Below are 15,011 nucleotides of genomic sequence, written 5' to 3'. Positions count from 1 at the left end.
AGGGTATGTAGGCAACCACAGATATGCCTGATTGAAAATAAAATCTGGTGGCACCCGACTCCGAAGGCTCAGTTCACAGGCGTTCAGGCCTTTCGGCATCTTGGTTTTTTTTTTCCTCTTAGCCCTAGCAGTTGAGGCGCTCTAAATTAAAACATTTAATTACATCTTTCTAGGAAGCCATCTTGGATCGGGTTCGTGCCTTAGGGACGGGGAAGGGAACGAGCTTTGAAAGAATTTGAAGCCCCTTTGGCATTCTATCCGACTACTTAGGTCTAACCCCCAGATACTCTCCTGTATATAATCAGGATATCCCTTAATCATGATGGGGGAAGAAGTTCTGTCATGCCGAACGTGGTTACAGGGAATAACCAACACCCTCTCATCTAACTGCAGGAGGCGATTTTACCAAGTCAAAGAAGCAAAAATTAATTCTTCGAATGAGTGTTCCCAGTTCCTGGGATAATCCTCTATAGACACCTCATTTTTCAGAGTATTAGCACATGAACAACATAGGTTCTGTTAATATTCTCGATGCTTCTAATCCCTGTTTCTCTTAGAAATTTTCCAGTGACTGACAGTTCTGGTGTTCTGATTTTGACAATACTGAGAGCTGTGAGTCAGTTGGAAATAAAGAGCAGGATTCACCTTAGAATTTCAATTTTTTTTTAAAGGCTTCAAATTCACCAACAGACCAGAAACTACTAGTGAATACATACAGTGCAAATCATAGAAGCCCTGAAGGAGAAATTCTATGTAAGGAGAACTATTAGGGGGCAGCCTTAGAAACACCGGTTGTAGAACCATTTTCTACTGGTTGCTTTTAAATCAGAGAAATGATTTCACTGTAGATGAAATTATTTTGCACTCAGTGAGAAAGGTTTTCCTGTATTCCCCAGTCTAGAGCTCTACTGCTATTACAAGCTACTCCAGTAAGTCTTTTTTTTTTTTTTTTTTTAAGATCAAGTGAAGGGAGTCCTTCCAGGTCATTAAAGAAATCTCACAGAATAACATAATTGCATGGTTATACATGATAGGCTCAGAGTCCTTAAGTAGTCATATGATTTAGTCAGTATTTTATTAGAGGTGATAAGACTTGGCTATATATATATATATATATATTTTTTTTTTTTTTTTCTTCTTTTTCGGCATGGGCAGGTTCCAAGAATTAAACCCAGGTCTCTGGCATGGCAGGCAAGAATTCTGCCATTGAGCCACCACTGCACCGCCCAAGACTTGGCCAAATATATTTTTGTATATTGAATAAAATCTGTTGGCTAAATTCTCCCACGGCTAGTGCTGTCATACTAAATTTGAGTATAGCGTTGAATTTAGAATTTATCAGAACAATGTGTTAAAAAATATATATATATAGATATGATCTTAATTACTAATGTTTTCTAGAATAAGAGTATATTATCCTTATGGTATTACTTGGTACAAAACAGCCTGCCATCAGTGAGTTGAAGGCATTATAGAAAGGGGGTAAAGAGTGTACCTGATCCAATAATTCCAGCTACCTGTCCTGATGTTTTCCAATAATTGTATGATTTCTAACTGTCCTGGCTTTCAACAATCAATCAACACTCTCAGATTATATCATAACTACCATTCTTCACATAGGGATGGGCGATGTCGATGATAATTCTTCAAGACTACTCAGAACATCAGCAATGAAAAATACAGGTCATGTTTACCTCCAGATACTTCTTTCTGACTTTAATACTTCCTTACAATTGGTGAAATACTCAAGTATAGAAGGTTATCAGTTGGTTTGAACAATAGCACTGGGTATGAGAGTTAGGATTAAGAAGATATGCCCTGAAATTTTCAAAATAGCATCTTTTAATGACTCTGAAACCAGCAATGTCTCTGTTGTGTCAGGCTGTGTCTCTGACAGATGCTCTGAAACCTCCTAATCACTAAAGATTTTTGTGGATGGTTAAAAAAAAAAGTCTTATATATAAACTATAAAGGTATAATTACTTTAGTTTTATTCCTGTGGTGAGGGGTAGACTAACTCCAAATGCAACAGCTTCAGTTCCTTTCTCTGGAATGAGGTAAGATATAAACAAACAAACAGAAAATCATAATCAAAGAAATACCCCAAATTTCCTCCAATTTCCTATAGTGCTACTACTACTAGGGGCCGAATCCAGTGTGAAATGGATCCCAAGAAGGAGGCGTCTTTTGATACCTTTGATAGACTTCCCTAGGAGAGGAATATCTACTTTGGCTTGGATTACAATCAGAAACGACACATGGAATATGAACAGCTTGGATACATGCATATATTTAATAAAGAAACAATTCATCAACAACAAAAAAAAATTAGAAAAAATTCAAGAGACTTCAATTCTATGGAACAGAATGGACACCAAGTCAGTAAGATTAAGCAATTGACCCAGAAGGACACACAATGAGTAAGGAAAAAGCAAATTTAGCTAAGATAATGTTATATGCTCTTGAAAAGAAGAATGATTGAAGTACCCACTTATTTGCTGCCTGGAAGCAGGCAGCTTCACTGTATGCTATATGGAATAGAGGCAAAGAGCCAGGAAAGGGTGGGAGAAGTGAGGAAGAAGAGCATTACAGAACACAGGATAAGAAGATGGAAGAAATTTAGTAGAGTTACCAAAGAGATGACTCTAAGGCCTTTTGTTTCCTCTGAAGTCTAAAATGAACCTGTTCTAAATCTTTAAGTCAGTCAAATTCATTGATCACATAATGAGCACCAGACACTCTGAAGAATGTTGAGGGATTGTGGGGTGTGTTTACAAAAATAAAGCAATGATGGTTCTTTCTCTCAAGGAGCTTACAACCTAGATGGGGAGACAGATTCCCCACACAAAACAACTACCAAACATATTTATAAAGTAATATAAATACAAATAAATATAAACAACACACGAAAGCTAAGGGATATTATGTCAATAATTGTCCTTACTCAGACACAGAAGGCTTCCTGAAGGAGAAAGTTTGGACTTTGAGTATAATATTAGTGGTAAACAGGGCACATGCAAAGGCATGGAAGTCGGAATAAATAAGTCACATCCACTAAGCAGATTAGCTTGGTTAGAGTATATAAAGTCAAAACAGGGCTCGGAAGAAGTGAGAACTCTACATGATGAAAGAGACTGCAATATTAGGTCCTTAAACCAAAATAAGCAGGGAAAGAAAGTTTCCTTTTGGTAATGATTATAAGTAATCAGTGTTCCAGGACCAACTCCATTGGTTTAAAAAGTTTTGGAGTTACTCTAATTTTTTAACAGAAAGAAATTAGCAGGGGGATGAAACACTCAGCATCCTTGAGCAATTCAAGTAGAAGGAACTGCCTTCTGCAAGAATTCTCAGGAAGTTGGGCGGGCCATGGTAGCTCAGCAGGCAGAGTTCCTGCCTGCCATGCCAGAGACCAGGGTTCGATTCCCGGTGCCTGCCCATGCCAAAAAAAAAAAAGAATTCTCAGGAAGTGGCAAGTGGACCCACAAAGGCAAGGAAGTTAGACTCAATGAAATTCCTACACAGAGGGTCTGTCACCCAAGGCCAGCTAAATCCCAGCAATCTCAAGGGTTCAAACAGGATGATCTTGACCCTTGATACTAATTCTTGGTGGGGAAAAGATTGTATAGGTTTATAAAACAATTTTTTTTTTTAATTTTGAACTATAGTGGCAACAAGTTTAAACCTAAAATTTTAGAAATTAAAACAAGAGGATGAGAACAGCCCTAATCTATAGGGAATACTCACATCCCTGAAGATGGACAAGTTAGTAAGGGCCCAAATTCTTCTCTGGTCTTTAAGTGGAAAGGCAAATCATCACACCTTGGAAATAGGTCATTCTCAGCCAAAGCAAGCAAGACCTCTTCCTTTAAAAGCCTATTGATCTGAACCTGTTCCAGGAAGAAAAAAAGAGTTCAAGCCAGACGTTTAGCAACAGCCGGAGTTGTACCCTAGGTCACGAGAGTTCTGCTGGGAGGTGCAGGGTCCCACTGATGTTGAAATCGGCTGCTGGGGCCCAATCTTGATTCCATTTGCCTGTAAAAGAAAAGAGGTGATAGTTCCCACCTCAGTACTAAAGGGAATGGGAGAAAGGAAGGGGATAAAAGAAGAAATAATTGCATTTTCTAAAACCAGAAAGACTTTGACAGGTAACTATGTGCCTTAACCAGACTGTTACGGAAAAACAATCTATGATAGCAAGGATAAGATGACCAGCTGCAACAGCAGTATTATGGTTGACCAGAAGTAGTTTTTGTGCCTATTTTTAAGGTAGACTGTTATACTTCAGTTTCATAGCTATATGCAAAATTAGGATGTAACTAGGTAAGAGTAGGAGGAGGCAAATGAGTAGAAGTAACATAGTAGGATGTGGTTCTTTTTGTTTTGCCCCTTTGCTTTATAGAAATGGTCCACTCAGTAGTTATACCTCCACTACGCTCTTTAATAGTAAGACACTGAGGACAAGAAGAAAATCTCCCATCTTGTACAAGCCCTTTAGATCACAAACTAACAATCTCTTTAAGCATTCTCGGTTTCAGACTTAAGAAACCTATGTAAAAGCCAACAAAAAAACAAGTCTGAATTGCCATAGCTTCAAACAGAAAGCTCTTAGATGGGGGATTCTTACATCCCGGGGAGTTTCCAGTCTTGTTCAGGACAAAGCAAGTTCCTGACACTTTCTTACCTCATTGTGAACATCAAATAAGCCCTGCTGGATCTTCCTATATATTTCTTTGGCTGTGTTAATGAAGGCCTAAGGGAGACATAAATCATATTATCAGGATCAACTTTTGTAGAAAAATCAGGGAGAGAATACAAGTATTATTCCTATTTGGCCTTCTAAGGTGAATTAGGAAACATTAGGAAAAGGGAGCAAAAAATATACAAAGTCCTCCAAACATCCCTATAAAAGCAATGACAGCATTTTTTTTTAAGTGGTATTTTGGTGCTGGTCTAAGATTTTCCTACAGTTCCTAGGTTAGCATCCTTTGCAAATAAAATAAACATGCGCTCTTCTCCATTAATTACTGAAGAAGGTACAGTCACCACCAAACCTAGCAATGATTACAGTTAAACCCATTAGACTCTCCAACTAAACTGATTTACAACTAATAGTGGTGTCTAATCTACACTTCCCAATTAATGTTACTAGAAGCAGAAGTAAATCTTAGGAATCTGGGTAAAAGAAAATGGAACAATTTTCCCCCAAAAGGGAGATATTTAGTCACTATGACCACACAATAACCTCTCCTTACCCATGTCTTATAGGAGAACAGAATTCTGAATAAAAAAGGAAAAAGATAATGGTGTAATCTCTGAAGTATTTTCCCTCACTGCTTTCCAGAGAGTACCTCTTCAACATTGGAGGCTGTTTTGGCTGAGGTCTCCATGAATATCAGTCCATGCTCCTGAGCAAAGGCCTCTCCTTCTTCTCTCTTTACATCCCTGCGGGACTCTAGGTCACTGCAAGAGATTAATTGAGGAGAAAACTAAAAAAAGATCCAAATAATTGAGTAAATTCTTGTTCTAAAGGATCTCATGGCAGTTTTAATTGCCAGTTACCAGTAAAGAATGTGGATCTTACATGATAGTAGCAAACATAGATACTCTCTTGATTGATTTAATGATTTCTGCAGCTTTTTGGGAAATATTCTTCAGATTCAGGACAGGTGCTGAATAGTTAAAGATAAAACCTTACTACTATTACCAAGAAAAAGGTTTATAAAGGGTTAGGCAAGCCCTATCATTATCCAAAGCCTATGCCCTATGTTTCTTTTTAAACTGAGCTGCAGTGAAAGTAAAGTAGAGAAGAGGAAAGGGAAATTCCAGTTGTTAGAAAGTGAAAAAGTCATAGGCTGTCTTGTCCTTTATTGATGAGCATTGTCCACTTTTACAGGAATCAATTAAAAAGAAGAGGGAGAGCTAGGAATAAGGAGAACACGTTTGCCCTAACTTAATAGTCTCATAATATTAATGTGATTAAAGGGGTTTGGCACTGAAGAAATGAAGGATTCAGAGAAAGTGATATGGATGAAATAAAATGATATAGGGAAAGAAAAAACCGAGCCAAGAACTAAGAAAGGGAATAAAATGGCATGGAAAGGCATAATGAAGGACAGGCTAAAAGGCTGCAAAATAAGGTAGGGAGGGACAGTTTAATTTTCATTTTTCAAATTGGAAATTTTCATTTGGAGTGTTTCCAGTTTTTCAACCTGAAAAAAATCAAGGAATAAGTCTGTAAAACAACAGCAAATCCTCTTTTGTTGCTCAGATGTGGCCTCTCTCTCTAAGCCAACTTGGCAGGTGAACTCATTACCCTCTCCACTATATGGGGCATGACAGCCAAGGGTGTAAATCTCCCTGGCCACATGGGACAGAACTCCCAGGATGAGCCAGGACCCAGCATCAAGGAATTGAGAAAGACTTCTTGTCCAAAAAGGGTAAGAGAGAAATTAGACAAAATAAAGTTTCAGTGGCTGAGAGACTTCAAACAGACTATAAGTTATTCTTAGGCATTATATAGATATCCCTTTTCAGTTTATGGTGTATTTGAGTGGCTAAAAGGAAGTACCTGAAACTGTTGAGCTATGTTCCAGTAGCCTTGTGTATAATGAAGAGGATTGTACAATGATATATAGCCTTTACAATGTGACTGCATGATCTGTGAAAACCTTGTATCTGAAGTTCCTTTTATCTAGGGTATGGACAGATGAGTAAAAAACATGGAGAAAAAAATAAACAGATGATAGGGGGAACAAAGGTTAAAATAAATTGGAAATACTAGTGGTCAATGGGAGGGAGGGGTAAGGGGTGTGGTATGTATGAGGTTTTTTATCTTTTTATTTCTTTGTCTGGAGTGATGCAAATGTTCTTAAAAAAAATGATCATGGTGATGAATACACAACTATGTGATAAAATTGTGAGCCACTGATGGTACACCATGTATGGAATATTTGTATGCTAAGAATGTTTGTGTTTTTATGTTGCTTCATCAATAAAAACATTTAAAAAAAAACCAACAGATCTACAAAATTTATATTTACTATCCATCAGCTGTGTAAAGACCATGGAGAAACTATAACATCTAAATGCCAACATTTCCAAATCTGTGCCTCTGGCCCACGTCCTCCTCTAAGTTCCAGACTTGGGTGTCCATTTGTCTGCTATTATTTCCACACTGATCTATAAAAGGCATCTCAAGCTTAACATATGAAAACAAAATTTGATCTTTCCCCAGCAACCTGCTTCTGCCCCAGTCTTCCATACCTCAGTGTCACAAGCCAAAAATCAAAGTGTTATTAGCACCTATTCCATCCTCATTTGCAATACCCAATCCATTCGAAAGTCTTTACTTCCAAAATGTACTTGAAAATCATCCTTTTCCCTTTGCCTCCAGGATTACCACCCTAGTCCGAGCCTCCATTCCTTCTCACCTTGAATATTGCAACTGGGATCCCACTTCAAATCTTGCTCCTTTCCAGAGTGATCAATTAAAATCTGATCAAGCCATTTTTCTGCTTAAAATGCTTTAATGGCCTCATGCTATGTTTATAATAAAATTCAAACTTCTTACTAATACATAGGTTCTATAAGATCTGGCCCCTGTTTACTTTTCCAAACACATCTTGCACCATTTTTTATTCAGTCCAACTATATTAGGTTTCTTTCAATATCATAAAGTTGCCAAGCTTCTTTCCAGCTCAAAGCTTTCCACAGTCTGTTCCTCCATATCTGATGCCCTTCTTTTGCCCAGCAAACTCTTACCCATCCTTCAGAGCCCAGCTTAATTACCATTCCTAATGAAAAGTAAATTTCTTGTTATTCTCTTTCATAACAACTTTTTTTTCTCTTCATTGTATTTTTCACAATTTGTATTTAGATACAAATGATTTTTGTTTAATACCTATGTCCCCACTAGAATGTAAGCTCTATGACTGCTAGGGCATACATTTTTTTTTCCTCTCACCTTGCACACTCAGGATCTGGCACACAAAAGGTTTTCAATAAAAGGTTGAACCAATAAATGAGTAAAATCAGTCTGTGGCTACAATTCTCAAACAGTGCACCCTTGGGCATCCTATAAAGTCACAAGTGGGCCACAGGATATTTTATATTTTTAAGAGAAACAGCAATACCCAACACCAGTACTTAATTACATGAATCACAGGGTAAGGTAATTAACAGTATCAAAATCAGATTATGATATATTCTTTTCAATACTGCATATCTTTGCAAAGCTGAGTTTTAAGCAGTTGCTGTGATAAAAAGCAAGTATTGGGCAAAAATCAATATGGAATAGGAAATGGGAGTGGTTGTGCCCAATTTTAATTCCACAGCCACACAGAACTCATTAGTTAAGTAACTACAGTCATTTAAAAATGAAATAAAAATGTTATTTTTTCCTTTTTTTTCACGTTTCAAATAGCTACTAGTTGTTAGAACAAAAATACTTTATGGTGATTAGATCTAACTATTTAATAACAAAATTGTTAGGTATTTCTTTTGGCCTGAGTCCCATGAAAAAGTTACTGAGAGACAAAGGACAATATAAATTTAGAAGGTTTGGGGAAGAAGAAATTCAGTGTCTTCAGAGAAACTAGAATGACTCCCGGTTAACTATTAGTCATACAAATAAAATTTTACCTCTTATTCCCAATCAACATAATAACCATATTGGAGCTGGAGTGTTGCCGGGCATCTTCTAACCATGAGGTGAGGTGGTTGAAGGTTTCACGCCTATAGCAGAAAAGTTTAGAGAGGGGGTCAAAGGCCCATTTCAAAAGAACAAAGTGATACCATATAGTACAGGGAAGGGGGAAAGCTACGTATGTAAAGAAAAATACTAGAGAGGCCATTCCTAGTTAGCATTCTCAACAGAACTGTTACATAAAAAATAGAGAAACTAAGAGAATACTGATGGATGCACGGGTGGTTCAGTGGTAGAATGGTCGCTTTGCATGCGGGAGACTCGGGTTCAATTCCTGGACCATGCACCCTGCCCCGAAAAAAAGAGAAAAAACAGCGAAGAGTCTCCCCCTCCCTCCCACCAAATCTGACTCACCTTGTAATGTCATACACCAGCAGTGCTCCAGCTGCTCCCCTGTAGTAGGAACGGGTAATAGAACGGAACGATTCTTGCCCAGCCTTTCCAAGCAACATGGCAACAAAAAAATCCCAACAAAATCAGGTTATTCCCAGAGAAATGAACTGATTATCTGGACTAACATAAAGGACTCAACTAATAAAAAAGACTTAAATAAAAACAGAACTTCAGACACAAACTCAGTGCAACTTCCTGTAATATTTTGTTCTAAAATGATCTGGATGAAGATTTGGGGGACAGATGGGGAATGTGGTGCTCTCCTACTTGCATTACCCACCCTCCTCCCCACTTCTTTTCTCTTTCCTCTCTCATTTCTCCTTTCTTCTCTTTTTCCTTTTCTTCCCCCCTTCCTTCCCTAAAATTAAATATATATATATATATGTATATGCTTTGTTTAAAAATAATAATAAAGACAGAATTTCTACTAGGAAAAGAAAATTAGGGAGAAGGAACATGGCTGCCCAGGGAGAACCCAGGTTTTCCAATGGGAAGTACTATCGATATCTGGGGCAGGTCAATTCTTCTTCCTATGAGATTGTCCCTCTAACTATTTAGCATTCCTGGCTCTCACTCACTAAATGCCAGTAGCACCCCACAGTCAGTGTGACAATCACAGACATTCCCACACACTTCTAACTAATTGCTCAAATAACCATCCTAATGAAGATACAGTTAAATGATCTCAAATTCATTGTATATTACTTTGGGATGCATTTTGATATTTAGGAAATAAGTACAGCTGATTTTCTAGTAATTCATACTTCAAACTATATATCTTGAAACTATTATATGATGGTTCCACTTGGAAAAAAAATAGATAGCTCTTCATTCTTTTTATCAAACCTCCATTTTAGTTCTTCGCTGCTTCAGATTTTTCATTGGGGATGGACAAGTTTACCTCAGATGGATGAAGACTAGCTCGAATTGAACCACCCAGTCTTTCTAGTTTATCAGCTCACAACATGGTTAAGAAACTGGACAAGCTGAAAAAATAGTGGTTTGATTATAAAAGGCATTTTCCTGGTCACCCACTGGAGGTATTTTCAGCCACTAAGGTTAAATGCTGCCTTGTGATTACCCTAGCAACTATATGGATAGCATGAAGAAAAAGAAAAATTAATATGGCTGTCTAAATCTTTATCAATAACCAGAACAGTGACAACAAAAAGAAATTTTGGATAACTTGATCTGTTTAAAAATAACCACCACGGTAATTCTTAAATATTTCAGATAGAGTGACTTTGGAGATTAAGTAAAGGAATGAGTAAAAAAAATAGGGAAGCTAAAGTGGAAAGTGGACAAAGAATAGGCACGAGAACACGGCTGGCAGCAGGGAAGAAATCATTAGGTTTACTCAGAAAGTAGTAGACAAGACTGACATCACATTACAGGTATGGATCTCTTAAAAGTTTCAAAATAAAAACCATGGTTCTCTGAACTTGGTCTTTTTTATGATTCAACAAAATTAATCACAAAAAAACACAATTATTAAAAAAAAGAAAAGTTTGGACACGTCTGTTTATATGGGAAGTAATTAAAACAGAAATAGTCAAAAAAATGGGTCATAAGGGTACAACTACTGAGGAATGGAAGGGGGAACTATGGTGCATACATACTACGGATTACTGAGCGGCACAAGAAGGAATGAAGTTATAAGGCATGCAACTAGATGAATGAAACTTAAGAGCTGTACGTTGAATGAAATGTCAGGAACAAAAAGACAAACATTATCATGCCTAAATCATATGGACTAACTATAACATAAAAATTCAGTGAACTAAAGTTGAGAGCATGGGTTATCAGATTAGGGTTTATTATAAAGGGTCCTAGAGTAAGCTCTTAAAGCAGTCACATATATTCGGAAGCTGTGTATTGAGCTGTCTGTATATAACACGGTCTTTCCCAGAAACTTTGGGTATTTATGTGACACCTGAGACTCAGAGTTAGAGCTCTGAAGCTATAGAAGTCAGCAGTATCCCATACAAGAATGGTTTAAAAAGCTGAAAAAAGTGATCAGACATTGAGTAGAGATATGAATGAAGCTGACACCATAAGACATGGAATCCTGAATAGGGCATGAGATTTTGTTGGTTTGTCCACATTAGTGTAATAACCTGATAAATCCCAGAGTGATTTGGATAGTGAATAAAGAACTATTTGCAAAATCCCCGTGGGGGAATGGGGAGAAAGGGGGAAATATTCAACTTCCCCATTTGGAGAATTTCTGATATTCGAGCAAACAGTAGGGACAACCAAATCAATAAGCCAAGACCTCAGTCTTGGGGTTTGCCCCTATGATACTTATTCCTGCAAAGGATAGGCTAAGTCTACTTAAAATTAGGCCTAAGAGTCACTCCCAGAAATCTTCTTTTGTTGCTCAGATGTGGCCGCTCTCTCTATGCAGACAGGGCAAGTGAACTCACTGTCTTCCCCCTCTACATGGGACATGACTCCCAGGGGTGTAAATTTCCCTAGCAATGTGGGACAAAAATCCCGTGATGACGGGACCCGGCATTAAGAAACTGAGAAAATGTTCTTGACCAAAAGGGGAAGAGAGAAATGAGAAAAAAAAAAGTGTTAGTGGCTGAGAGATTTCAAACAGAGTTGGGAGGTTATCCTGGAAGTTATTCTTATGTATTATATAGATACCCCCTTTTTAGTTTATGCTGTATTGGAGTGGGAAGTACCTGAAACTGTAGAGCTGTGTTCCAGTAGCCTTGTTTCTTGAAGATGATTGTATAATGATATAGCTTTTACAGTGTGACTGTGAGATTGTGAAAACCTTGTGTCTGATGCTCCTTTTATCTAAGGTATGGACAGATGAGTAAAAAATATGGATTAAAAAATAATAGGAGGAACAAAGATTAAAATAAATTGGGTAGATGGAAACACTAGTGGTCAATGAGGGGGGGTAATGGGTATGGTATGCACGAGTTTTTTCTTTTTTATTCCTTTTTCTGGAACAATGCAAATGGTTCAAAAAATGATCATGGTGATGAATGCACAACTATGTGATGATATTTGAGCCACTGATTGTATACCATGTATGTACTGTTTGTACATTAAAAATGTCTGTATGTTGTTTTATCAATAAAAATACTTAAAAAAAAAAAAAAAAAGAATAGGCCAGTTGGACCAACAAGTGACTTTCAAGCCATGTGTAGCTGAGGAGCTTGTCAACATAGCAGTGCTCTCATTTTTCTTAATTCAAGATTCAGCCGCACCTCTCTCTCTAAGCCAACAGAGCAAGTGAACTCACTGCCCTTGCCCCGCTATGTGAAACATGACTCCTAGGGTGTAAATCTCCCTGGCAATGTGGGACAGAAATCCAGGGATGAGCCAGGACCCAGTATTAAGGGATTGAGAAAGCCTTCTTGACCAAAAGAAGAAAGAGAGAAATGAGACAAAACAAAGTTTCAGTGGTTAAGAGATTTCAATCAGAGTCCAGAGGTTATCCTAGAGGTTATTCTTATACATTATTTATACATCCCTTTTTAACTTATGGTGTATTTGGAGTGGCTAAAGGGAACTACATGAAACTGCTCAGCTGTGTTCCAGTAGTCTTGTTTCTTGAAGATGACTGTATAATGATAATAGCTTTTACAATGTGACTGTCTGATTATGAAAACCTTGTGAATGAACACCTTGTGTCTGATACCCTTTATAGCTAGAGTAAGGACAAATGAGTAAAAAATATGGATAAAAATAAACAAATAATGGGGGGGACAAAGATTAAGATAAATTGGGTAGATAGAAATACAGGTGGTCAATGAGAGGGAGGGATAAGGTGTATGGTATGTATGAATTTTTTCTTTTTTCTTTTTATTTCCTTGTCTGGAGTCATACAAATGTTCAAAAAAACGATCATGGTGATGAATATGCAACTATGTGATGATACTGTGAGCCACTGATTGTACACCATGTATGGAATATTTGTGTATTAATAAAAAATATTTAAAAAAAAAAAGATTCAACCACATCTCTTCTTACCACTTAAGGGAAAAAAAGAAAAACCAGTGAGCTAACACTTAAACACTATAATGACCATACCACTAACTGCCACCTACTGATTTTTTTCCCTAGCATTAAAACACCATTTTTGACAACAGATGAGGTTTAAGTTAAAAAGGTCGAATCTAGATTACACCAGTCTTGACATCCACAGCACTCTGTCATGTCCCCGGGAATTACCCTACAGCCTTTTAATGGGTTAAACCTCTCTTAGTGGGAAATATAAAAATCAGGAATAATAAAAGTAGATGTGCAATACCTATTTGGACTTAGGAAAAGGGTAGTAGTGACAAAAAACTGCTGGGCCCCAATAATAGAAGGAAAAGAAAATAAGTGGCAGCTGTTTAAAAATATATGGACCCAGATTTGGCAACAGCTATAGAGTAATACCTCTTAGGCTTTATAGGGAAGAAAAGGCTGGAGACAAAAACTGTCTACCACCAATAGAGACGTGAACTGACTCGTACTCCCATAATCAGGACAATCCAAAATGGTGGATTGAAAATCTATTCAGAAGGACAAAAGATTATTACAATGCTTGAAAATTCAACCAACAAATATAAAAGAGAGTATCAACCTAGTTAAAAGCACCTGATTTATCAGTGCATCCCAAGTAGTAACAGCAGGAAAGGACTCCACGCAAAAAGGACAGACTTTCCGCCCTAAGGGAGCAGCAAGTAACTATTTTTTAGAAATACACCTATGTGTGTTCAGGGTAGGGAAGGAAGGGAAAAGGGAGAAAAAGAAAAAAAAGGAAGAATCACTTGTGTTTTGCTTGTAGCTCTAATGGCATCAATTCAAAGTTCTGTGAAGAAACAATCAAATAAGAAGTAAACAAAAACAGGAAGAGAATTGGGCTGAATATTAGGAACATGGTTAGCTTCTCTTAACCAGACTAGAGTGAGATTAGAGTATTACTTCTTTAAGGGAAAGAAAGATACAAATCAAATTAGATAATGTATACGAAAGCAATTTATCTGGATGAAGCAAAATTACACTAGCCAAGCTAAACTCTAAAAGTACTGTAACAAATTTTAAAACTTGCTTAACCTTTAATCCAGAATTTCACTGCTGGGCAGGCAGTTCAAAGGAATTCTCAAACACTTGCATAAAGATGTAGTACTCTTGTAAGAATGTTTAATGAAGTTTTTCAATGGTAAAAAACTGGAAACAACCCACATTTCCACCAATGGTGGGATAGTTAAATAAATTATAGTACAGACATTCTATGACACTATAGAGTGGAGAGGTACATCCATATGTACTGACATGGAAAGATCTCCAAAATATAGAAATTGTTAAATAAAAAACCTACATCTCACAGCTAGGTCTACTTTGCTGTAATGCTATACATGTAAAAACAAATAATAAAAAAAAGACTATTGCCATATATTTGTATATGTTTATATTTGTTTCCAAATGGAGTGAAAAAGTCTGAAAGCATACACACTAAATGATCAGAGTAGCAACCAAGATTGGGAGGGAGAAGGGATTTGTATACTTAAAGAAGACATTCACTTTTTACTCTATAAACGTCTATTGGTTTTATTTTTACTAGAATACGCTCATATGTTATTTTGGTAACTTAAAAGCAAAAAGATATGGCATTCAGAATTCATAAGCAGATGGAAATGAAAGCTTCCCTATCTCTTTCATTTCATTCTTACCCTACTCGTATCTCCACAATTGGCCCCACCCTCAAAGCTAATTCCCCCTGTATCAGCCTTTACTGTTATATTTGGATCTTGGACAGGGACAAAATTATTTTGTCTTCTCTCACCGTATCCCAGATTTGCAGTTTGATTTGTTTTCCATCAATGTTGACCATACGGGCACCAAACTCCACACCTGTCAATGAATTCAAGAGAAAGAATGTGATCCTCATGAACAAAAGCCATGT

At 37.2% G+C, this 15,011-nt stretch overlaps 1 protein-coding gene across 5 annotated transcripts in view; it reads right to left on the bottom strand.

Moving 5' to 3' along the window:
* Positions 1–15,011, bottom strand: part of RAB2B (RAB2B, member RAS oncogene family) — a 38,934-nt gene that overhangs the window by 18,818 nt on the left and 5,105 nt on the right. For 4 of the 5 annotated variants that reach the window (XR_013162267.1, XR_013162265.1, XR_013162266.1 and 1 more), the window contains exons 3-8: positions 14,892–14,959; positions 9,059–9,141; positions 8,641–8,733; positions 5,349–5,460; positions 4,682–4,750; positions 3,745–4,032 (exon numbers count right to left, since the gene is read on the bottom strand). Coding sequence is in view for 1 of the 5 variants with exons in the window: in XM_077127267.1 (XP_076983382.1) it covers positions 3,925–4,032; positions 4,682–4,750; positions 5,349–5,460; positions 8,641–8,733; positions 9,059–9,141; positions 14,892–14,959 (533 nt within the window). In the remaining 4 variants the exon portion in view is untranslated. Of the gene's footprint in view, positions 1–2,264; positions 4,033–4,681; positions 4,751–5,348; positions 5,461–8,640; positions 8,734–9,058; positions 9,142–14,891; positions 14,960–15,011 lie in introns of those variants that run through there. The other variant, XM_077127267.1, reaches the window with a different exon arrangement.

Source organism: Tamandua tetradactyla, chromosome 14 (genome assembly GCF_023851605.1).
Source record: "Tamandua tetradactyla isolate mTamTet1 chromosome 14, mTamTet1.pri, whole genome shotgun sequence".
In the NCBI taxonomy this organism is placed as follows: domain Eukaryota; kingdom Metazoa; phylum Chordata; class Mammalia; order Pilosa; family Myrmecophagidae; genus Tamandua; species Tamandua tetradactyla.
Note: the sequence above shows the minus strand (reverse complement) of the source record. Positions and strands in the feature narration are given on the sequence as shown.